The 24,359-nt window shown below is 40.4% G+C and overlaps 1 protein-coding gene across 8 annotated transcripts in view; it reads right to left on the bottom strand.

Annotated features, from left to right (window-relative positions):
- The window catches only part of cacna2d2a (calcium channel, voltage-dependent, alpha 2/delta subunit 2a), a 160,245-nt gene that overhangs the window by 32,012 nt on the left and 103,874 nt on the right, over positions 1–24,359 (bottom strand). For all 8 annotated transcript variants that reach the window (XM_067587047.1, XM_067587048.1, XM_067587045.1 and 5 more), the window contains 4 exons: positions 12,068–12,199; positions 11,782–11,839; positions 1,595–1,645; positions 1,215–1,314 (listed from right to left, as the gene is read on the bottom strand). In XM_067587047.1, the coding sequence (XP_067443148.1) occupies positions 1,215–1,314; positions 1,595–1,645; positions 11,782–11,839; positions 12,068–12,199 (341 nt within the window). The remainder of the gene's footprint in view (positions 1–1,214; positions 1,315–1,594; positions 1,646–11,781; positions 11,840–12,067; positions 12,200–24,359) is intronic.

Genomic DNA, 24,359 nt, shown 5'->3' with positions numbered 1-24,359 from the left:
CACAAAGAACAGGTGCACCTGAAACGCCAGTGCAAACCACTGAACAGAAACCCAGCCAAGGTAATATCATCTGTCTCATCTCATCCACCAAATTAGCTTAAAACTGTGTGTACATGTGTGTGTGGCGTACATACTTGTGTGCAGTGTCTACGCGTGATTAGAATATTAGCAGCAATGTCTGTAATGGAAGGTTTTAGATGCTGTTTCTTCTTGAAGGTCAACTTCAAAATCTACTGACATTTTCGGGACAGATTGATATAAAACATCGTGCACGCAAAAAGCTGACATTTCTCATGAGTTCGTGTTGTCTCGTATTTAAATTGGCAGACAAAAAAATCCAACACACAAAAGTATTCAAAGCCACATTTTCAATATTCATCAGTGTTACTTCTAAATATCACATCGCTTGTGTCTTAAAATGTAGCAGTGACACATGACTAAGAAAAAAAGGGCTGGGTACATCTAATATCTATCTATACACTTAATAATTAAAAAAGTATGAATATGTAAATAAAACAGTACTATGAAATAAATTCTGTAATATAATAACTAATCATATTGCCATTCCAGAAGTGAGGCCACAGTTTGTCATCAAGACACCAGAAACTGTGTTTGATGATTATTTTCAGTTAATTTTTGGTTATTAATGTCTTTTGTGTTTGCAAATAATTCGCAGCTAGTTTCGGTAAGCCCTCACTTTCTTTATAGGGGTGAAAATCAGATGCGTTCCCACCCAGCTTACCATGCTCATTTCTTGCTCTTAGAGCTGGGATTTAGAGGCACACAGTGGCTAAGAGCAATGGATTATGAAGGATTACTGAAGGAAGTCTCCAAACAGAGCCACCACACCAAGCGTGTGGACGTGTTTGTGTGTGTGCGTTATCTGTCCTGCAATATAGGATAACATTAATATTCCCCTAAACATTCGTCCTGATAGAAAGCTTGGTAATCAGCAGAGAGTGAAAGAGACAGACTGGCACAATCCCACACGGACAACTACGGTGCAGGAAAAGCAAATACGACGTAATGAGGGAAGTGCAATGTTTCCACTGCAAGCAAACAACTTGGAGCGGTGTGAACACACTGTGCAGTCTGCTGAATCCCTGCTTGATTACCACCTGCTTAATGAATACAACAAATATTTGTGTTATTGTTGCTTTCAGGAGAGATTTGCGTCATTAATTGCTAATCATGATCTGAAAGCTTCCACTTACTCGGGCCACATTCACATAGTCATCATCTGACAGGGTGTCCAGCATCTCTACCACTGAGGTTTTCATCAGTTTTAGGGTGAGTCCACTGACACTTCCGCTCCTGCAGAAAAAGAAGCAACAAAACACTCAGAAGCTCACTTATATGAAGACAGGCCCTAATCCTGCACATGTCCATTTTCCTAACTTGTAAAGGACTCACATCTGTACGTTTTAGACAGTAACGCTATAGCAGGTGGACTTCAATTAAGATGAGCAGCAATCGTCTTCCTCTAACTTTCGATTTTCCTCAGACCAACAGGTGGCACTAGCGCCCTTTGAAGGAGACATGCACTCTAGCCAGGGGGAAATGTTGACCTGAGACTGAGCAGTGAGATACTCACACATCCACAATGATGACCATGTCCTTTGGAGACGATGCACCTTGGATATACCTGTATGAAAAGACACAAAGAATGGGCTTTAATTTGTTCCCATAATCTTTTGAAAATGGCACTAAAGAGAGAAGCCAAAGTTAGAAATGAGCTGAGCCATAATAACATGGAGCGACCATGGCTGAACCCACTTAAGCTAGAGAATACTGAAAAGGCTTATGTGCTTAGAAGAGTTAATAAGTTGTGTTATATACTTCAGTGTTGGCTACAGCTACTGTCGGCTGACTTCGAAAGAGATACTCCTCTTTACTGAATAACAATGCCTACTCTAAATAATTACAGCATAAGCCAAAGTAATTGCTAGTTTATAGTCTAAGTATATAATAACACACTCACTGCAATGGACTGCACTGAGCTGCATGACCTTACCACACAAGCCATAACGACAAAGACAACCTTTTTAACAAATCCAATGCTGAGTTTAAAAGTTACAAAAAATTAACATACTCCATGTCAGCAGAGGATTCATAAAATTGTTAATCCATACCAATAACGCAATGATTACTTTAGTAGAAGCCGAGATTTTCATATTATATATTTAAAAAGGCTTTTGATATTCAGGTACTACCCTTTTTTATTAAATATTTATCTTAGATCCCTGCCTAAAGTAGCTTGTTTCTTGTTTGTATTTTGAAAAAGGGACATTTTTGTGTATTATAGTGTCTGTTACAGGCCGACATAAGCTGCGCTAGAGACCTGTTGATGTTCTTATAATTTCTTTGTTTCAGTTGAATCACTTAATTTAAGTCACAAATCACTTTGAAACTCTGCCAATAGGTTGACACAGTACCAATCAACAATGTCAGTTTGTTGACATTTATCTGTCTTACACAGGCTTTATAGAGTGTTGAGGATACTGAAAACTGTTTTTACGAAAATGTCTGGAAATCTGAAACAGAACTGGAAATACAAGCACCCTCTCATTTAAATATTTACAGAAAAAAGATAAGAGATATTAGGATTCAAAAGGAGCATAAATTAGTTATTACATTATATATTTTTTTGCAGTTTCATTCTGGTGATTCATACAGTCTAATATCCTTTATATTTTGTCACTTGACATTTATACAAACTTGTCAAGGAGCAGCCTGAGTAGCGTTGACCTGTGCAGTAGAGAGCCTGTGCTGAGCTAAGTGCTGTCAGTAAAATAAGATAGCTGATGTTCTGTTCCTTTGATGACTCATCAGTTGGGCGTCAAACACATTATTTACTCTGGCGGTCCTTTTGTCAGGGGGAGGCACAAGCTGCTTAAGACCATTATGCTATTGCTGCACAGCAACTCTTAAAATAGGGCTTCTCTGGGTGCATGTCGGCCACAGCACAGGGTAGGTCCACAAGGCAAAGAAAGCACTGAACAAGCAGGGCCAAACAGCTAGTGTCCTGGAAGAGGCGCGCACATACCGTCTGTCCACGGTTGATAGAGGATGACATACAGAGGGAAATCAAAAATTCCCTCTTTCTCTTCCAGTGGCAATTAAATTCACATTTAGCCCTGATACAAAGAGAGCAGAGATTGATGGACATCATAGGCTTTTCTATGGCACACTAGGAATGGGGTGGAGGGGGTTCAAATGTGAGTACTAGTTTGACATTCTGAGGAGTGAGCAGGCAAGCAGTTAGCAGCCATCCTAGGCAGAGGCAGAGTAATCATCAGGGGTCTCTTTCTGCTGATTATCAGCCGTTCCGCTGAGTGTGGAGAGAAGCCAGCTGCCTGTGGGCCAGAGAGGCTCTGTTCTTATGCTCGGCCAAGCTGATACGGAGGTAGAGCAACGAAGCCCCTATAGGCTTCGCCACTGCTCCCACAGTCTCAACGCTCACATTCACTGGCAGGCGCCACTCCAACCTGCAGAATGACCCTTGACCCATACTGAAGTGACGTCCCTCAGCACAGTGCCTGGGCTACTGAAATCCGTTTTTCAGACACAACCTGGGTCCCGCTCTGCTGAAAAGCTGCCCGAAACCCCCAGATGGAACAGGGACTCGGCATCAGCACTGCCTCGCAAGAGGTCGATTAACTGAGCATGCCCAGAGTAGACATGGGCAAAATGTATGTGTGTGTGAGAGAGAGAGGGGGAGGGAGAATCCAATTATTTTCAATAATAAAGAATGCCACATCAAAGGTAGAACTTCTGCAGCTCTCCGCAACTGTGTGGAGTATGAAATCAGGTCTGGAACCATGAGGCATATTGGCATGCATGACTTTTATCAATTTAATTACTGAAATCTTAATTTGAGGGAGTGAGAGGAAGAGAAGGAGAGAGCTGAGACTCCACACAGTGGCAACTTCATTCTCTTGAGCGGATGGGGTTTGTGAAAGCGATCATCGATGCAGGACGAAAACTCAGTCAGAATGTGGCCCACGTCTCCACTCCCTCAGGCTCATGGACAGAGACACCCCGACTGGAGATTGAAGGAGGGTCATTTGGTTAAGGCTGATGCCTGCAGACCAACTGCAGTATTTCATTAACTTCTCCGGTCAGTATATTTCTCAAAGAGGAGAATAGTCCTTTAAAGGAACTTCAAGTTATTTTGAAGGGGCTAAATGTTAATTATAAGGCAATGCAGACTTCTATTACTTAGTCATTATAGGTCATCTTCCACTGCCCCAATTTAAAATCACACAATGGAGAACTGTGCAAGCATTGGCCCTAAAATCTGCTGAGAAAATATCACGTTCAAGCAGATCATTTCTCTCTAACTGTGAAAAAGGCAGCATTGATCAGCAGTAATGGAGTTTAAGAGGAATGTGTGAGCAGTGATGGAGTAGAGAAGAGTAACACATGAGCCAGGATAGCGCCACTCAACACTGAAGCTATAGTGCTGCCATGGCTGATCTTCCCCAAGATTGTCTTGGTGTATCAGCACCACTCTCCTTCTCTCTCTTTCCATTGCCTGAAGTACAATTGAATTTCTCTGTGCCTCAGAGCAGAGAACATCAGGATCAGAGAGAGCGGGATGGAGTCAAGGATTTTCAGTCTCCGGGCTGATATGCAGTTCTACGGTTCTGACAGATAAAAATCATGAATTGAGGCCGGTATCAGTGTATAATTCTCCATATTTTGACTCATGGATCCAGATGTGTTGTTTCTGCATGGATTCCAGTCAGTAATTACCTCTCAGCTTCTGCCCACTGATGCCATTCTTTCCCTGTCATTACCCAGTCTCCTGCGTGCCAAGGCCAGGTGACAAGCAGATGGGCCTGGCTGGTGCTGAACTGAGCCCTGTCGCCCATTCTGTCCCACTGCTACACAACGATCAACCATCAGCCAGCAGACACCACACGTCAGCCTATGGCCTCTCTGTCCGTTCACTGAAAGTTATGCTCAATATCTAACCACTGGTACTAAAACATTGTAACTAGTGAGATGATTTTATTTCTGACTCTTGTGTCGTGTATATATATTTGTGTAGTGAGTCAGATCTTGCTCATTCTGTGAACAGCTCATTCGATCTTAGTTTTTAATTATATACATGTTATTTTGGATGGAGAGGGAAACGACTGAGAAAAAGATGCAACAAAGATCCCAAGTCAAATTTAAACCTTGTTACTGAAATTGAAATGTTGCAGTTTATAGTTGGCGTCTTAACCCCTAATCAACAGAGGCACCCTTCTCCTGCTTTGTTAAACTTGATATCTACAACTTATAGTGTGTTTATACTTGATGATTTATAGTAAATGACAAATTACATTTCATAAAATAGTATGTATGTTAAGCCAAAATAGTAATTACTAATTGTTGGCAATTTGAGTGCAACATCTTGGCAGTAAAATCCAATCATACAGTTCAAAATGGTGCCAATACTTTATATTCATATAAACCATAATACATAAAACATCTGCGCCTCTAAAAGACCTCTGCAAAAGTGACCGTGTTCCTCTGCAAAGAGAAAATAAAATACTTTTTGGTTTTTATTTGCAAATTGAAACTGCAACTGTTTGTTTTGCTGAAAAATAGAAACACTAATTTATTTTTTACAAAGTGACCTTTTACCTGATACAGCTGATCAGGTTTTGTTTTCTGTTAATCTGGTAGTTTCAACACTATAAAGCAGTGTAGCATTAATCATTTAAGTCAGTTATTAAACAAAAAAATGCCAAAGAAAATGGAAAGGAATTACTGCTTTTTATATTTTTTATTAATACTGTGTTTTATATTGTTGTAAATTTAATCTTTTAGGTTTGGACTGTTAGACAAAACAGACAATAAATATAAATGTCACCTTAAACTATGAGAACTCCAGAGAAGCATTTTATTTTATTTTACTATTTTTTAACATTTTTTAGACTAAACAATCAATAACACAATTCACAGAACAAATACAAAAGAAAGTGTAGGGGTTTGCAATATATCACTACTGAGTAAGTGGTGAATGCTTTTTATTTTGTGATACATGTTAAATAAATTGAAAAGCAAGTCAAGTCTAAGTATTAACAGCAGCAGTAGTGACTTGTGTGCCCATAAAAAATACCAAAAAGCTATAACACACATCATGTGTGTCATATTATAAATGTGTTCACACCATCACAAATATGTATGTGACAATATGTACAATCAAGATAAAGCCTGGTTCGTGTCTGCAGTAGACATGTGGCCTTTACACTGAGGTGAAATGAGGTATCGCTCTAAATGAGAGCAGATTAAAGCAGCAACATTCACAGCCACCACCCCCCATAAATCTAAAAGAAATGCATTATACAAGCAATGAACACAATGACATACTCTGCGTTGTGGTGATTGTATTTCGGTCCTTTTGCAGCAGTCTGGTAAAGGAGTCTCATTGGAATTCATGAAATAGTTTTATCATGGCGCAGCGCTGTAAAATCAATACATTAACTGTGCCGGGGGGCTAACTCTCTCAGGAGATTGTGTTTATGCACCCTGACCCATTCCACAAAGTGTTGTGCATTACATTTAAATTGGAGGAATTATCTACTACATATATTTCAGAAACATGCAATAGATACATGTAGCATGATACATGAAGTGGCTCAGGCTCATTATTGTGCTACCGTACACATGCGGCTCTCTGTGTGTTTTGAGTTGTGTGTGTTGACATAACAGTGAGCACAGTCACCCACGAGTGTGTTCATGTTTCAATATTTTCTATTGTGAACTATGTTTATTGGCCGCATTGTAAGCAGCGCATGTACATAATGAGCAGTATGTACATACAGTACCTTCACTGTAATGTGTGAATTTTCTTCACAGTGTGAAAACTGAGATGCACGCATCACGTACAGTAGCTGGAAGCAGAGTAACTGCACGATACTCGGAGAACTGTATGTAACACAGCAAGACTGCTTGTGTGTGTGTGTGTGTGTGTGTGTATGTGTGCGAGTAGGTGTGTTTGTGTGCATGCTCCCATGTGTGCGTGGATTTGTGTTGTGCTGATGGGCTTATTATTTTATGGACTGCTGCTCTCTTAGTGCTCCTGTGGATGTGGCAGGCGAATAAAGATTGAATTAAGATAAAAATATAGGAGGATGGCGCCAAGAGAGCCTGCAGGAGAAAGAGATGTTGTCTGTCGTTTATTTATTCCACTTTCTGTTGATTATCGGAAGTGTTGGTACCAAGATTCACATTTCCATATTTTTGGTTATGCATCAGAAGAACACACAGAATTTTTATGCCCAATTTTTCTACCAATTTCCTTTTGAAAACGAAGTACTGAATATTGAATTAATTATGCGTATTGGAATAAATCAGTATCAATTATTAGGAGACAAGCACTAGTCTGTTGCTGCTGCTCTTTAAGACTTTAAGTAAAATCTCCTTTGCTCTATCTCTAGATCTTGGCTCAAACTAAAATGTCAAATTTTGATTGCAACTCTTCTAGTAAAACTGCTAAAGCCTTGTGTCGCCTTCAGTCTCACCAATAACACTCTGGTCTTTCTTTTGACTCAGCTTCTCCCTGAAGTGGGGTGAAGAGAATGAAAGGAGGAGAAGGCAAAGCTCAGGGCTCTAGATATTGGGAATGGTATTTTGGGGAGCCTCAGCTTCAAGGATTGACCAGCAGTCATAATATTTACAAAGAGGTAAGATTGACTTTTTGAAGAAATCAATATGTGATATAGCCTACATGCTGTTGTGAACCTGGGAGGTAATGGGATCTTTGCAACGCTTGGCTAACAGGACTCCATGCCTGTCTCTAGTTATTTCTCTCTTCACCCTTTCACTTTTCCCTCTCCCTCTGCCTCACTTCACCCTCTGCTTCGCTTCCCTTGATAACACGAACAGACATTATAATGGACAAATGTTAATAATTAATGTCAGAGCAATTGGAGACAATTAAGTGTGTTGACTGGACCATTAATTTTCCTGGGACTGTTGGTGGGGGAGCAGACGGGGAGAGAGCCCATCTGCAGAGGCAGACGGCCCTTCAATCTTTTTCCTCAGAGGTGCACCTGGACAGCTCTGGCCTGGTCAGCCACGCTGCCATCCATCCGTCCCAGGAAAGCTACAGGTCTATTATTCTACAAAGTGGCCATGAGTGCTGGCCACTATGTTCATTTTCAATAGTAAATCACTGGGAGACTTCTGGTGGACAGAGACAGTGTCAGAGCAAATGTTTCTTAAGCATGTTTCAGTAACATTCGTACTACATCTGTGCATTCCAGTTGCTTTAGTGGTATTTGTGAAGCTACAGAGTATCTATATGGCATATCAGCACATGTGATCTGATGTATCTGTGAGTTTGTGAGAGGACAAGAACTGGTGTTTGGAAGGATGTGTGAGACAGTGTGTGTTTGTCTGTGCTTTACATGTTTTCATAGTCTAACTAAACAATTTAATTCATTTTAGCTAAGAAATCAGTAAATTTATCCTTGATGTTTGTTTTGATTAATGTATTTATTTGGTCAAAATTGTAATAACCAAAAAGGAGAAAATTAAATTTTATTTAGCTTATTTTACTGCAGTGACAGTACCACCCACATCAGTGCTCTCCAGGAGGCGTGGATTTTGGGTCGGTACTGGTGCAATAGTAGTGTGGGCAGGCTCAACAAATAGACACCAGATTGCTGGTGTTACAAGATTACTTGCAGCTGTAAGTTTTGATGGTCTGGTCACTGGCAGTTACCACAACTGGACCCATGAAAGAGAGACAGCTAACGCTAGCTAGATTACTCCTTTGTATAACATGGTGTGAACACAGCAGGAACTATTGAGTCAGAAGGTGTTGAAATAACATGAACGAAATGTAAAGACTTGTGGAAATCAGTGCTAACGTTAGCTTCCACTTTGCGTTGCCTAGCTTGCTAGCTTCCACTTTATGAGCGGAATACAAACTTAACAGCATGGTCCTCTCAAATGTTAAATTTTGTAAAGGCACAGACAGTTGAAATTGCAAACGGCTGTTAAAAAAGGGAAAAAAAGTTCTGTATCAATGTCCATAGGATAAACAGTATGAGGAAATCCAATTTCAGTGATTTTAACACCACGTTGGTACATGAGTTGTGTTCATCCTAACATCTGTGAGGTTTGTTAACGCTCATGTTATTGTTTGTCTTACTGTCCCTGTGACGGATGCAGCCATCTATTGCTGTCACCTAAGCACACATGACGGGCTTACCTCACCCCCGCGCCCTGTTTTTCTACCATGTGTGATTGGCCGACCTCTCCACAGAATGTCAGTTGAGGAGACAGCATGTTAGACCATAATCACACAAGTCTGACCTGACATATCATGACACTCCCTGCCATGGTACCGCCACTCACCACGGCTGGGCACGAGTTGCTAAGCAACAGGCCACAGGAGTGTCGAAGGCTTCGACACGAGGAGAAGCTCGACAGAAATGACAGTGACAAACATGGAGGACCAGGGGGGTGACAAGGTGTTCCTCTGCGCAAAAATACACCTCCTCCTCTGTCTAACCTTGTCAGAAACGCTGCTGCCGCTCAGCACTCCCCCTCGCCTCCTTTTCCTTGTTCCTTCCTGCCTCCGGAAAGAGTCCCCCGTCAAAACATGTGTAAGAGAATTAAACTCGGGTTTACTTCAGTTGTTGCGCTGACAGATCAGAGACAGGATCCTTGTTTTAACTTGTCCTGTTACATAGTGCTTTGTGTTTTCCATCATCTTTCATGTTTATAGTGTTGCTGACTGTGACAGTGGAGCACTAGGGAGACTCCAAATGTAATAAAAATGTCACAACAATACCACAATTTAAAAACATTTTCACATTAACTGATTGATTGGTGAAACTCCTCAGTTATATATCTCAGTATACCTGCAATTTTTATGCTCTATTATCTCTATTTACACATATCATGCGTGACTGCTTTCACATTTAATTTACTTTTATTCTCTTTCAGACGTGGCTACATTTTAAGGTGTCAAGATTGTGTATTTTGGATCTTGAGTTTCATACAAACTTCGCCAGAATACAAAGGCTTCTTTCGCTTGTCTTTTGTTTGTTTGGTCTGAGCTCATTGACTTCATCTGACAGCCTGGCCTGACCTCAAACAGCCACTCAGATTGAGCTGGACCGAGACAGAGATGGAAAATGGGGTCACGTCTAATCAACATTGCTGTCATGATTATGTCCAGTTCACTCCAACCTGTAACCAGGCAACAGGCAGGGCTGCCACAAAGCCGATGTGACAGTGGCAGGTAGAGTGAATGTGGAAGGGTGGACAGGATGCTTGGGCGGGTGGGTGTGGGGGCGGTTTGGCCCAACGCAGCCTAGTTCTGTCCAGCCCGTCACACTCGCCCACCCTAGCAGTCTGTACAGGGATCAGCTGTTGCACTGAGAACCACAGGCAAAGGTGGGCACTTTAAACAGAAAGCATTAGCCCCTATCTTGTTTTGTCCTTGTAGAAAGAGACAATGCATTCAACATTATCACTTACTAAGATAAATACAGGTCAGGAAAACGTTTTGATCTCATTCCATTAAACAATATCCTTTATTTAGCTCCAGGTTGGAAGAACACAGGAGGTTGAGAGAAGCCAGACACAAAACACAGTACAGAAATCATACTACGAGGCTGGAATTAGGAGTTAAAGCCTTTCCTTTGTAAATGTGGTTACATGCACAAAGCCGTCTGATGTGCAGACATTCTTTAGGCAGCCAGTTTAGAAAAATTATTTTAAAAAATGATGTCCTTCTAGACCTTGCTTTCTTTAAAGGAACTGTCGTAAGTGTTTTTATGACAGCTGCATTGATTCACGCAGTATGTAACTGCCATGGAGAGTATTTTAGCGTAGTGCAATTATGTCATAATTTAAAAGTGTTGTATGTAAGTAGGTTGCTCCTTTTTTAATGCAATGCTAAGCTGAAAATTATGAAGATTATAAAGAGGAAAAAGACTGTAAATCAGTTTAAATATATAAAAAAAACAAAGGTTATATGCAATGGCAAAATGTTTGGAGACAATTTCATGCCTCTATTGTTACACCGAAATTAAAAATCAAATGTGTTTACAGCATGTGTAGACTCAGATCTCATCACAACAGTTTGTCACAATATTAAGACAGCATGACAGTGCTGCTGCTTACAGCACAGGTGTTGCAATGACAAGTTAAATTTCTGCAATTTTCTTCACTTTTACTCTGCTGCTCCTGCTGATGTTTGTATTGGTTAGAGGCTGTCTGTCTGTCTGTCTGTCTGTCTATCTGTCTATCTGTCTGTCTGTTTTGAGCTTCACAAACCCCTGTACTCTCCACGCTTAGCTGGACTCACCTGGTACCCAGCGCTCATGCTTTCCAACACTCATTTGGACAAGGATAATTAATATGTATACTCTTTGAATTTTGACAAATGTACATAGGGACTTATCACATCTACAAGTAAAAACGGTTTATAATGTACTTTATATCTGTTACAGCTACTTTATTAAAGTCGAGTTCAAATGAGTAAATTCCTCAAAGCCACATTTTAAAAATATGATACATCTTGAGTTAAAGGACAATACCAGTGTCATTTTTCTATCACCATTTACACCCCTGAAGACTTCAAATATGCTGATTTAGGAAATATATGCCTGTGAAAATTATGAGGATAATTGGTGTTCCTTCTTATTCTTCCTAAAATGGCCAGTAGGAATTAATAGTGAAAGAAATAAAGTTATTCTGATAATGTATTATGCTGTGGCAAAGCACCTTGTCTATATAGGTCCTGATAAAGACGTCACTCACCATGGTCTTCTGCGGACATCGTACAGGTCAATCTTGTTGGGTGCTCTCCATGGAGTGGCTTGAGAGTGCAAGAAAATAAGTTATAGACCGTACAGAGCACTGTAGGATATTTCAGATCAGATTAGATCAAAGTAATCATAATTTCATTCTGTCTATCGAGTTACCAGTACAGCCATCTGATAAGAGATTGCCAATGTTCTGCAGCCAAGGAGCCCTAGGGTCAATTTAGACTTTATCTTGCAGTGAGTTATAAGGCAGACTGTTGACTCAGTACCCTGCGGCCTACCTGGGTAGTATCGAGTCACTCCTGTGGCACTGCCAAACACCTGCCAGCGCAGAGAGCTGTCCTCCCGACGGTTTTCAATGAAGACCCTCTCCAGTGCCTGGGTCCAGTTCAACTCATTTAGGATGACTGGGGCTGTAGACACAAACACACACACACACACACACACACACACAGAAACACACACAATTAGACTCACAATAGTGAATAATACTGTTTCCTAGTTAACAAATTTACACAGAAAAATGCTCATTTTTTCAAAAGGGGCAGATAAGTTTCACCCAAATATTAATGTGCCCATGCATCCAGAAGTTTTTTATGATTCCTGCTGCAAGTGGACACTATTGACCCCAGTTTTTGGTAAATTAGGTCCTTTTGCAATGAGCTCAACTAAGAATATGCCTCTGGTTATGAAAAGTACAGAGAAAAATTGAGAGAAAATGCAAATGAGCTACTAATTATGTGCCATAGTCCCTCACAGTAAGTATTAAAAATAGCAATAAATGCCTAAACTACAGACTGTTTGCCCTGAAAATAGTTTTTTTTATAATCCGATTTTCACACAAGTTTTGTATTACTCATTTTATTCCACCTGTTTTATTCCACCAATATGCAAAATAAACACAGATAAACGTATATATTTATTAATAAAAAATGCAAAACATCACACTTTTTCTCCGTTAGTAACCCAAAGGTCAACTCTCCTTGCTGAACAACCTTGACCATGGCGGCAGCAGTGCGCTGAATACATAAGAATGGATGTGTGCAGGCAGTTCGGCCAGCGGTAACCGTCTGAGCAGGGCATCAGTCTAATCTGGGTGATCTCTGAGGAGGAATCTGAGATGACCTTGGAAGAGGTCATGTGTCACTCGCAGCATGTGGAGGCAGCCGCTTCTGAATTTTTGATAGCAGAGAAATACAAACTATTTTTGCAAATGTCCTTGGATGTGTGTGTGTGTGTGTGTGTGTGTTAGAGGATTTGTGATTGTTTAGTGATTGTAAGAGAGGAGAGGAGAGATGGGTGAACAAGACAGAGAAAATGAACTGGTCTGCTTTGTGCATGCGCGGCTAAACGCATCAACGTGTGTGTTTTGAGTTAAAGCTTAAGGTCACAGATATATCTCACAGGTCAGTGGTACTCTGTGAAATGAATTTATGGTTGTGGAGAAAAGTATTCATCATCTAGTCAGCAAGAAGTGGAATAACATGCTGCTGGTGGCGGTGGAATAACACCACATCAACGTGTCTTGTCTAACCTCGTAACTTATAGTGTATTTATACTGTCCTTCCTCTTTTTCCTCCACTTTAGATGCAGATTAGGCTTTTTCTATCCTTACAGCATTAAACAATATGCATCCAAACACACACACACACACACACACATAAACCAAAAATGCTTTCAGTCTGTGTTTAATAGCTAAGCTGAAGTCAGAAGATGGGGAGTGCAATCAGAGGTTTAATAGCCACCTGATTAAAGAGGAAACAAGACGAGGCGCTGAGCTGAGGAGAACTTCACTCGCTCCTCTGATTTAATTACTCAGCCAACCAAAGCTAGATAAGCTTCTGAACCGACGAGTCCAGCTTTTCTCAACTCCTCGTTTGAATTTCACACAAATAAACGATCATTATCCACTTTTCCCGTGCTTTTCAATTACTGCTCAGTCTTTGACGAGCTGTCAGTTTAGAGGCAAGAATTGTGCCACTAACCTTCCCCTCATACACCAATCACCTAATGCTCTATAAGCCTAAAATCTTCACAATCACAGTGACATTATAAAAAAATTTATATTGTTTCTAGTTTTTCAGCAAAATTCTCAGTCCCACACTGCCAAACTCTCTCTAAAACTGTGGCTCAAAACAAAAGCCGAGTTTCATTACTCTCTTGTATCCTGTAAAACAAATGCACACGCGCACGTGTGCACACTCACTACAGCAGCACTAAGCAGTGTCTGGAGGATAGGAATATATGAAAGCCAATTTGCTGCCATCACCGAGGGGAGCTCCTCAACATGTTTTTCTCAAAATTCATAGACATAAACACAAAGGAAGACTGGAGGAGGATAGAGGCAGCCCTACAGATGGGGATAAACATAAAAACCTGAGAGAGGGGGAGGACGATTGATGGAAAGCAACACAGAATTTAACACAAATGAGTGGCTGCTTTCAAACCCAAAGAGGCAATTCCTCGCCCATGAGGAAAGGAGAGGATCAAAACACAAAACAAACTTCACTTTAAACTGCAACAATGATAATCGCAGGTTCTAGGACATGATTATGGTCAAAGTATTGGTTAATTAAAGTTTTTTCATATTATGTAACAGACATCAGAGCCACTTTGACCACAAACAACATAAACATAAATCATTTTGATTTATTAAAATGTGTGTTTATGTATATATTCTGTATATATAAGATTATTGGCTGATATATTGCTATCTGAATTTTTTTACTCCTAATATCGGTATCGACATTGGCATCAAAGATCCAGTATTGGTGCTTTCTGTTGTGCTGTTATTTGGTGACTAATTCCTGAAGATTGTGTACCAATGACATTTCTGCTACAAACTTAATTGCACTGTACCAGAATTTGAAAGCAAAACAGCTTTATGTTTTCTCTCTCATAACACAGTGTAGAGGACACCCTGTTCCTTTTCTTTAATTTCCAGCAGAAAGGAAGACAGAGTTGTTTTCCTATTTCAGGGACAAACCTTTCTTGAATTCCAGAGACACTGGGTGAGTGTCTCACCCCAGGACCTAGACAAACTGACCTCTTTACCCAAGTGGGGGTCTAACAACATGAAACTGGCCAGAATCAAACACTGTGTCAAAACTCTTGGAAAGCCGGATGGTTGACAAAATAACTAAAATTAATGATTAGACTAAAAGCATTTAAATGACCTTGAGGTCATTTGAACTGGACAACTCCACATTAAACATAGACAGAAAACTCTCCTTTTGGGTCGAGCTTATCACCAGACCCCTGTCGTAAAATTCGAAGGACATTCCTTAGTGAGCTTTCACTTAGGTGACCCTTATTGTAGCCAAAATGTGAATTTCATGTGAATTAAATGTCTAATCATTATGTAAATCATGTAATGTTGTTTGTCATAAAATTGCATGAATAATGATATAATTTTGATAGCTGTATGAATCTATTGATGAAATATTAATTCATATTCAATTTCATTACATTTTTCAGTGTGACAACATTGCCTTCTGTCGTCTGGTATAGCAAAGTCTTTTTACACTATTAGTTAAATTATATTTTGATAGTTAAATTAGACAAGGAGTCATATTGAATGTTTTTATATTATGAAGTAAGTGTTATGTGGAATTTATATTTGAAGCCATGTGGTCTGAATGTTTAGTCACTATTGTTATGTTTACAGTCACCTAATTGTTTTAACTTAACTTTACTATAATATACTGTTTGATAGTTAATTCAATGAAGAACATCGGGTTTGTCTAAATATCATGAAATAAGTGTTAAGTTGAAGGTTTAATGTATATTCATATATAAACTTTGTTTTCTGAATGGTCTTATATCTACAATTTTGACATGAAGGTGGGCCATAGTGGGCATAGTGAACCTTGAAGTGTGATTATGTGCATAAACCCTGAGTTTAATTCCCCTAGAATAAGGATTAGAAAATCATAACTCTGGCATTTCAGTAACACCACCTTTTTCCTTGGAGAGTAAAGAAAATTAATATTCATTCGAACTTTGGTGCAAGAAACTTTTCAACACGCGCAAGACTTCAGAAAACTGATAACAAGCCTAAAGGCATCTCCCATGCCTTTAGGCTGGCCCTCGACAAGTTCTGGAACTGTGTCTTTATTTTACCTCGAGTTTTCTTTAGATGTCTGTTATGAATTTTGTTCTTCAACCTAAAATATGTGCACAAGTTAATCCTTTATTGAAAAGTTCAGTTATTTTTGCTTTTATAATTTTTAACAAGAAACCTCATGTTTTAACGTGTAGTGTTTTCCTTTTGATGTTTATCCAACTAAAGTAATTACTCTAGCCAACTAAAGAGTGTCATGTACTCTGTTTCTGGACTTTTTGTGTTTTGTGTTTTTTTTGGTGTTGCTCTGTGTGTTTTGAATGTGCTCTGGGTTACAAATTGTTTGTGATAACTGCATTTGCCATTCGTGTTTCTTTGTGTAGTGCTTGAGCTTGGTATTGTTTTTTCGTTTGAGTCCATGCCTCTTGTTTTCTTCAGTTTTATTCTTGACAGTTTGTAACCTTGTGTTTCTCACGTGTTGCTGTATTCCTGCTCAGGCTGTTTTCCCCTGCGCACATGTTCAGTGTTTAGTCTCGTTAGCCTTGACCTGTTTGTTGCCTGCCACACTCTCGTTGTCTTCATTGTTAACCAATCCTTGTGTTTCCCTCCTTTTCCAGCTGTGTCTTGTTCTGTGTTAAGTTCCTTGTGTATTTATACCTGTCTGTTCTTTGTCAGTTTGTGGTCAATGTATTCTCTCATTTCCCTTTTTGTCTTCATCTGCCAGTAACCAGAGTCTGATAAATAAATAATTATTTTCTTCAGTTCCTGTTGCCTGCTTGTTGTCTCTGCATTTGGGTCCACTTGCCTGCATAACCGTGACAAAGAGTTAGAACAGCCAGAGTAAATTTTCCGACACTAAAAAAGATCACAAAGACTCATTGAAAGCCTGAACTCAATGCTGGCTCACGTCACTCTGAAGGAGATAGCAACACCTCAGCCAGACTTCTGGTCGTCTGCCAAAACTAGACGACCACACTGACTGTTAAGTAACCTACTATCAGGCTCACTAACTCGCGGCGTCGCCTGGGAGACAGCGAAAGCTTTTCACGGAGCAGTATGAAACATGACAAGGCCACTGCATCCACCAAGACTCATCCAAAGCATGGCCCAAGACGAGCTGCACCAGCTAACTACAGCGACCTCCACAACACCGTACCTGCCAAGACGACATCTCTGAAGCGACAAATCTTCAGCATAGTAAGGCATTATATGGCTTTGTGATCAAGGTTGATGTTGCATAAAATAAAATGATAAATAATTTCATTAGATAAGCTGAAGCCCTCTTAGCATTCCCCGTTGCTATAACATTGAGTTAGGTTCAAGTCACACACTTTGAGCCACAATTTCCCAATGATTTAAAGTTCCTACTATCATTTTAAGGCCTTATTAGTTTTTTTGTTTTATTATTCTCTTCATCATGTATTATTAAGACGTTTTGTTGTATAATGTCTTCATTTATCTTAAGAAGTCGTTGTGGTTTCCCTGTTTTGAAAAGAACTTATGATTAATTTGAGACTGATCAATTAAACATTGAGGTGGTGCCCTGACAAATTGAAGAATAAAAAGTAGAGATTAACCCCTACAACAGTGTTAACACTTTGCTAAGAGTCCAGATGGTATGGAGAACTAGAAAGAGGAGAGAAATTAGTGAGACATCAAGTATCTCTGCCATTTTGACCATAAATTTTCAAACTTACCGCAGTCGCTCCCATGACTCAGATTCATTTCAACGAGAGCAGTCGCAATATTTTACTGATATTTGTGTGGAGATTATCAGGGAATCAAAACGTGCATTTCAATTTCATCTCGGCCATGCAATACTCTGTGGTCAAAGAGCCATCTGATTAATGTGTAAAAAGTATTATCCTTTAAGCATGAGCTATCACAGCAGGTTGCTGCAGCGGCAGCCTGTGTGCTGTGAAGTCCTGGGGGCTCTTATCTGGAGAAGCACTGGGTCTGTAATGATAGCTGTCCCAGACAGGCCAAGGGCAAAGAGACATCCTGAGACCTCTGTGTAAAACTAGCACCATCTCCAGTACCTTGACTAACATCAAGGTACTAACCAAACTGGCTATGCAAGAATGATTATCAGTCACATCGCTGTCCAGGGCTGTGCACACACACACACGCTAACTCAAAAGCTGCAATGTGCTGGCTATGTTTCCTAAATGATTGTGTATTCATGATGTATCTACTGGTGGTGGTGGTGGTGGTATAGTGGGGTTGGTCAGTCTTTGTCTCAAGGGTAATAAGACAGAAAAATCTGTATCTGTACATCTGTTTGCCAACTGAAACTAAACCAGTCACATGCAGATGTGAGCCACCTCTACCGTCAGTCCAGTTCTGCAAACATACAGATACACACACACACACACACACACTCTCTCTAGCACACATCTGCAGATGATCTCTGCAGAAAAACAGCCACATCAGAGATAAGAGAACACAGCAAACTAATTCTCTTTGATTTATTCAGTTAGGATATGCCGTGACTTCTCTGGACAGTTGATAAAAAGACAAATTTCCCCTGGGGGGGAAATATGCTCACACAGGCAGACAAGGCCTCCGAGCGCTGTGTTGGGCTCATCTTTCACGTGAAACGCACCTCTCTGTGATATCTTTAAAAGGTAATTCATCAGCGCGCCGCTCCCCTGACATTTAGAGCACCCTTGGCTTTGCCCCTTTATGGAGCACGACTGCACACCAAGTAGGGAAACAATTATGAGTGGGATTTATGGAGCATCTCTGCGTGAGATCATTCCTCAACCCCCCCACCACCACCTCTATCCTATGACCCCCACCCCCCAACCCCTCATACACACATTATTCACACTGATATAACCGAGATAAAGAGCCGATCTATGCCTTATGCCCCATATTAATCCAACATTATAGAAATGGGTACATGCATTTACTATACACACAGTGCAGAAAAAAAGGCACAGTAGCCAGTAATATATCATAGTGGAACACAAGTGGTCCCTCATAAGAAATCCATAATGGTAATGGAGTTAAAGCCATTAGTTGAGTCCCTTTGAAGAGTCATAACTATTATTGCTGTCATCGCCATAATGTGTTTACATATTCTACTTTTAAGTGGTAGTGGTGCAGTTTGATTCTGACATTACTTAGAGACAGGCAGGCTAATAGACAAATACAGCTTGTTTTGAATCTTAGCAAGTTAACAACCAGAATGCATATAGTTATATATTAAAGGGAAGGCTGTTTTTCATACACTTTATAACTCACTGAAAATTTAGCGCTGTTCTTTCTTTGACTGTAAACTCAAGTAAGGATGGAATTAAATATATTGTATCAGAAAACCACTGGTCTGATCTCACTTGAAGGGTCACCCTAATTACAAAAAAATACATAATTCTTTAATTACACATGTGGTGTTGAGTCGTGCAGATCGATAGTTTAATTTGTCTAGGTTTTGAGGTAACCACCTCTGCTGTTTTTGCCTTCACCCCAAAACAAAGGAGTTGAACAGAATTTCGTGTGTGATGCTCACAGCAATGAAAGTGACATTTCAAAAAATTCATCAACAACATATTTTTGCAGACAGTGTCAGTGTCCCAGTTACTCTGGAATATTTACAGACCTCACTGTCAACAGTTTTCAATAACACTAAAGGTAGTTGAGAAAATATGTCTTTTTGTAATTTGGGTGATCCAATACAAGCAGTTTGATAAACCATCACCTTTCTCTGACCCTGAACTACCCAGAAAGGTGCCAATTTCTGCGCAATGTTCTTTGATTTTTCTGTATGTACCTAACACACACTGTCTTTCTGTATTGTCAACCCAATTTCTTCTTCATCTATCCCTCCCCTCTCTCCTCTGTTTCCTCCTTGTCTCTCCTTCATTCCTCTTCCTCCAGGGCTGCTTTGTGGCCTGGCTGAGTGTTAAAGAGCCTGAACCTTAAACCTTTCATCCTGCAGAGGAAAAGGCAGCTATAGGAACTGGCAGCAGCTCACACATCCACAAAAAAGCTAGAACAAAGTCTAAGCCTTCTCAAAAGAAAAATGTGTCTTTTTGTACCTTTTGGTTGAGAAAAATAAGGTTCAGAAGATACAGTATAACCAAATTTGTAGTTGACTTTACAAAACACTATTAGGTTACTTCTCAGAGAATTTACTGGCAACTGAAACAGCAGCATTAACTAATTATAATTAACATTCAAACTGTTTCACTGAAGAATGGCATTTAGTGTGAACGCATTTGCCATCGAGGAACTCAGTTTTGCCAAATGGTAATCTCAAACTGTGAAAGGGGGAAACAAATGGAAATTTCTCTAAGGAGGGATGATGATTCAATATACAGAATAAGACAGAAGGGAGAGATTTTACCACACCTCCAGAGTGCTCCTCCAAATAATTTTTCTAATTAAAGAAGAGCAGTAAATAACAAACACATGAAATGTAATTTGTGAGCCTGGTGGTGAGTGAAGTGGAGTTTGCTGTGCTGACTGTTCTAATTAGTGTGTGGGTAAATGATAGTGCCCCTTCACTGGGCACACACTATAGAGGGGCAGAGAGTAAAAGATGGAGTCTATAAAGTTGAGACCGACAGAAATACAGCCCGCAGTGTTTATACCGTCTTTCTTCCCTTTTGGTTTAACTTTAAATCCCTTTTTTTTTGCACTTTCTCTCTCTTTCTTTCTTTCTCCACAAATCCCTTTTGCTTTTTTCCACACATTTAAATCTGGTTTGATGTTGAGAGGGGCTGAGTTGATCTCCAGCGTGGCGTGAGTTGGTTGACAGGGAAGCTTCCTCCACTGGAGGAACCTGAGGCGTGTGAAAGGAATACAGGCTGCATGTACTGTACATGCACGCACACACACACACACACACACACACACACACACGCACGCACGCACACACACACACACACACACACACACACACACACACACACAAACACACACACACAAACGGACACACAGACACTCACAAAAATGACATTTTACATTTAACTGAAGAAAATTTCCACATTCACAGCTTATGACTTTAAGATGACAAATGTAGTATGTTATTATAGAAATGGCAATAGCACATACTGTTGTAAAGTGGGAACAGTCACTAATTGCAGCCACAGCCAATAAAATGACTAAGAACCACAAAGCATAACTCTCATTCCTCTCATTATCACTTTTCACTTCCTTCTGTGAACAGATCTGAGTCTGTCTATCAAAAGTTCCCTTTGTCCCTTCAGTACCATTTGAGCTGACTTCTCTGCGGATCCATTTTAGAGACATCAGAGGTAATTTCACTCAAATGAAACCCTGCAGATGCAAATCTTTCTCTTCTTTTCAAATCTCATATGTGCATTGACTCTCAATCGATCAATCCATCAAACACATTTATTTGTCACATCTAATCATGTAAGATACTATCAAAGGAAAATGTAATCCTGCCAGTTCCTTATATTTGTGCATTAAATGGGAGGGTGGGGGGGGGGGTGAGTCTTAGGCAGTGACCTCATTTAGGATCCTAGTGGCCTAAGGGTACAAGCTCTTCCTGAGCCTGTCAGTGCTGGCCTAGTGTATCTGGTACCATCTTCCTAACTGCAGCAGGGGGAAAAGGCCGTTATCTGGGTGGTTGGGATCCTTAATGATTCTCTAAGCCTTATTCTTGTAGCACCTGGTGTAAATATCCTTGAGGCTTGTATGTTCAGCCGAATGAACCACTCTTTGAAGGGCCTGGCAGTCTTGTTCGGTGCTGTTTCCGTACCAGGCAGTGATGTTCCCCGTCAGGACGCTCTCGATGGTGCAGGAGAAGAAATTCCTCTGTAATTGAGGGGATACCTGGAATTTCCTCAAATGTTTGAGGTGAACCAGTCTTTGCCTTGCCTTTCTCGCCACTGAATCAGTATGCAGCGCCCTGGTCAGGCCCTCTGTGATGTGGACACCCAGGTACTTAAAGTTGTCCACCCTCTCCACCGAGGACCTGTTGATATTAAAGGGAGCCTCCTTTAATATCCTAGCCTCCTTCTTCCCAAAGTCCACTTTCAGCTCCTTAGTCTTGCTGACATTTAGAGGAAGGTTGTTGTCCTGACACCAGCGGATCAGGTCCTCTACTTCCTTCAGGTAGGCCTTTTCATTGTCATCTGTGATCAGGCCCACCACAGCTGTGTCGTCAGCAAACTTGGTGATGGTGTTGGAGTCGAAAGTAGCTACTTAGTCATGTGTGCACAAGGAGTACAGCTGGCCTGGGGGGGCTCAGGTGTTAAGGATGAGGGTAGAAGAGGTGTGCCCGCCTACCCTTACTACCTGAGGTTTGTCCATCAGGAAGTCAGGGATCCACATGCACAGTGACGTGTTTAATCCCAGGTCCTTGAGCTTTATGACAAGGCTGGAAGGAACTATGGTGTTAAACACTGAACTGCAGTCAATGAACAGTAGTCTCACATAGCTTGCTTTCTTGTCTAGGTGAGATAGAGTAGTGTGGAGGATGTGTGCTATGGTGTCTTCCGTTGATTGGTTAGGACAGTAGGCAAACTGCTGTTAAGCCATTCAAAGCACTTCATCACTACAGAGGTGAGTGCCACTGGGCGGTAGTCATTCAGGCAGGCTGGTCTTGTTTTCTTGGGCACAGGAATGATGGTGGACTTCTTGAAGCATGTGGGTATGACAGACTGAGCAAGGGACAGGTTGAATATCATTGTGAACACCGGCACTAGTTGGTCTGCACATAGTTTGAGGACCCGCCCACTGATTCCATCTGGTCCTGCTGCTTTCTTGGAGTTCACACGCTTGAAGGCCCTCTGACATCATGCTCAGAAAGGGTGATAGGTGTTAGAGGTGCACCCACCCATCCATTAACCTCTGCTTCAGCTGTTTTTGCTTCCTGGCTGCGATAGTCTCAAAACGAGCATAAAAGTTGTTTAGCTCACTTGCTAGAGATGCATCAGCACTTGACAAGGAGTGGGGTGGGGGGTGGGCTTGTAATCTGTCATACTTTTTAGACCTTGCCACACACTTCTGGGATTGCCCTCCTGGAATTGTAGTTCCACTTTCTTGTAGTCCCTTTTTGCCTACTTTAGTGCTCTTCTTACATTGTAGGCTGCTGCTTTATAATTGTCCATGTTTCCACACTGTAGCCCTGAGCTGTAGGCTGCAGTGTGTGTTTATGGCTGGATGGTTCTAGTATGATTTGACTGTAGTTTGTTTACATACTTTGACCTCGACCAGCCAGGTAGCAGAGTTGGCAGGAGGAAAATTTACAAAGTGGTGAGTTGACCACTTCCCTATACTGATGAGTGATTCTACTTACCTACTACTACTGCTACTACTACTACTACTACTACTACTACTACTACTACTTACTTAAGACTTACTATAATTTTATTCAATTTAAAGGTTACTATGGAGGAGTATGAGCTTTGTGCCTTTTTTTTTGTTTTTTGTTGTTATTTGTCATTACATGGTGGGGCTGTCAAAATTGGCCAAAAATGACGTTAGATTATTCCTTCTAAAAAAAATACATAGTTTCGAACCATTCGAATATCTATTTTTGCACAATATGTCCGTAAGAGAGCAAAACAATACAACAAGAGACATAACTACTTGTGTAGGTATATTTAATTTAACATAAACAAATGTCGAACGTCGTTTTTGGTTGTTTTTTTTACAATTCGATTATATAATCGAATTTAGAATATTCATTGACATCCCTATTGCATGGATGACAAAATTAGTCTCCCCCCTGATCTATCTGTTCAGCAGCCAGCTCTCAAAGTCTGGGAAGTCATAAGACTCTTGAACACACCAAGAAGGTAGAACATCAATCTCATAACTTAGGGTAAATTTTGAAAAATTTTGCAGTATACTAAGTATGTAAAAGCATACCTGGTTTTTCATTAGTGACCTAAAACATGTGGTCCTAAAACTATGACAAGAGCAGTGGCTGCAGGAATCAGACAGTCAAATATAGGAAGGGTGGTAGTGATGTGTATGTGTGTGGAGGGTGGGGTGGGTGGTTTAATCATTCCATGCAAAATATTTAAGCTCCACTCTTTCATCTGCACATACAGTTAGCCAGTCGTCACCATTCATTTCTGATAACCAAATTTCTCACTGTGCCTGACTACAATAGGAAACTGACAACATGACGTTAGGCCGCTGTAAAAAGGCGCTGTATGCAGCGGATTTAAACTTCAAATTTAATGAAAGGACTTCCCACATTCAGCGGTGGTTTTCTTTATTCCCTGCTGGGAACTGTGGCTGCTTATTCTTATACAAATACTAATGTAGTCATACACTATGTTTATACTATACAAACAGTTATTACTACCTTTTAAAAAAGGTTTTCTATATGTTATAATGTATATGCAACTATAGAATGACCCAATCTAGCTTAGTAGCCTCCATTTGCAATAAGAACTTGGTCCAATTACTAGAGAGATTCCCCTGAATCTAAAATATAGTCGCTAAATAATAATTTGTGTATTCCCTCGCTGTTTTCATCCTTATTTTTCAGTGATTATATACCCAAAGCTTCTCCCCTG

The sequence above is a fragment of the Thunnus thynnus genome, chromosome 4 (genome assembly GCF_963924715.1).
Source record: "Thunnus thynnus chromosome 4, fThuThy2.1, whole genome shotgun sequence".
Lineage (NCBI taxonomy): Eukaryota > Metazoa > Chordata > Actinopteri > Scombriformes > Scombridae > Thunnus > Thunnus thynnus.
This window is presented reverse-complemented; position numbering and strand designations above follow the sequence as displayed.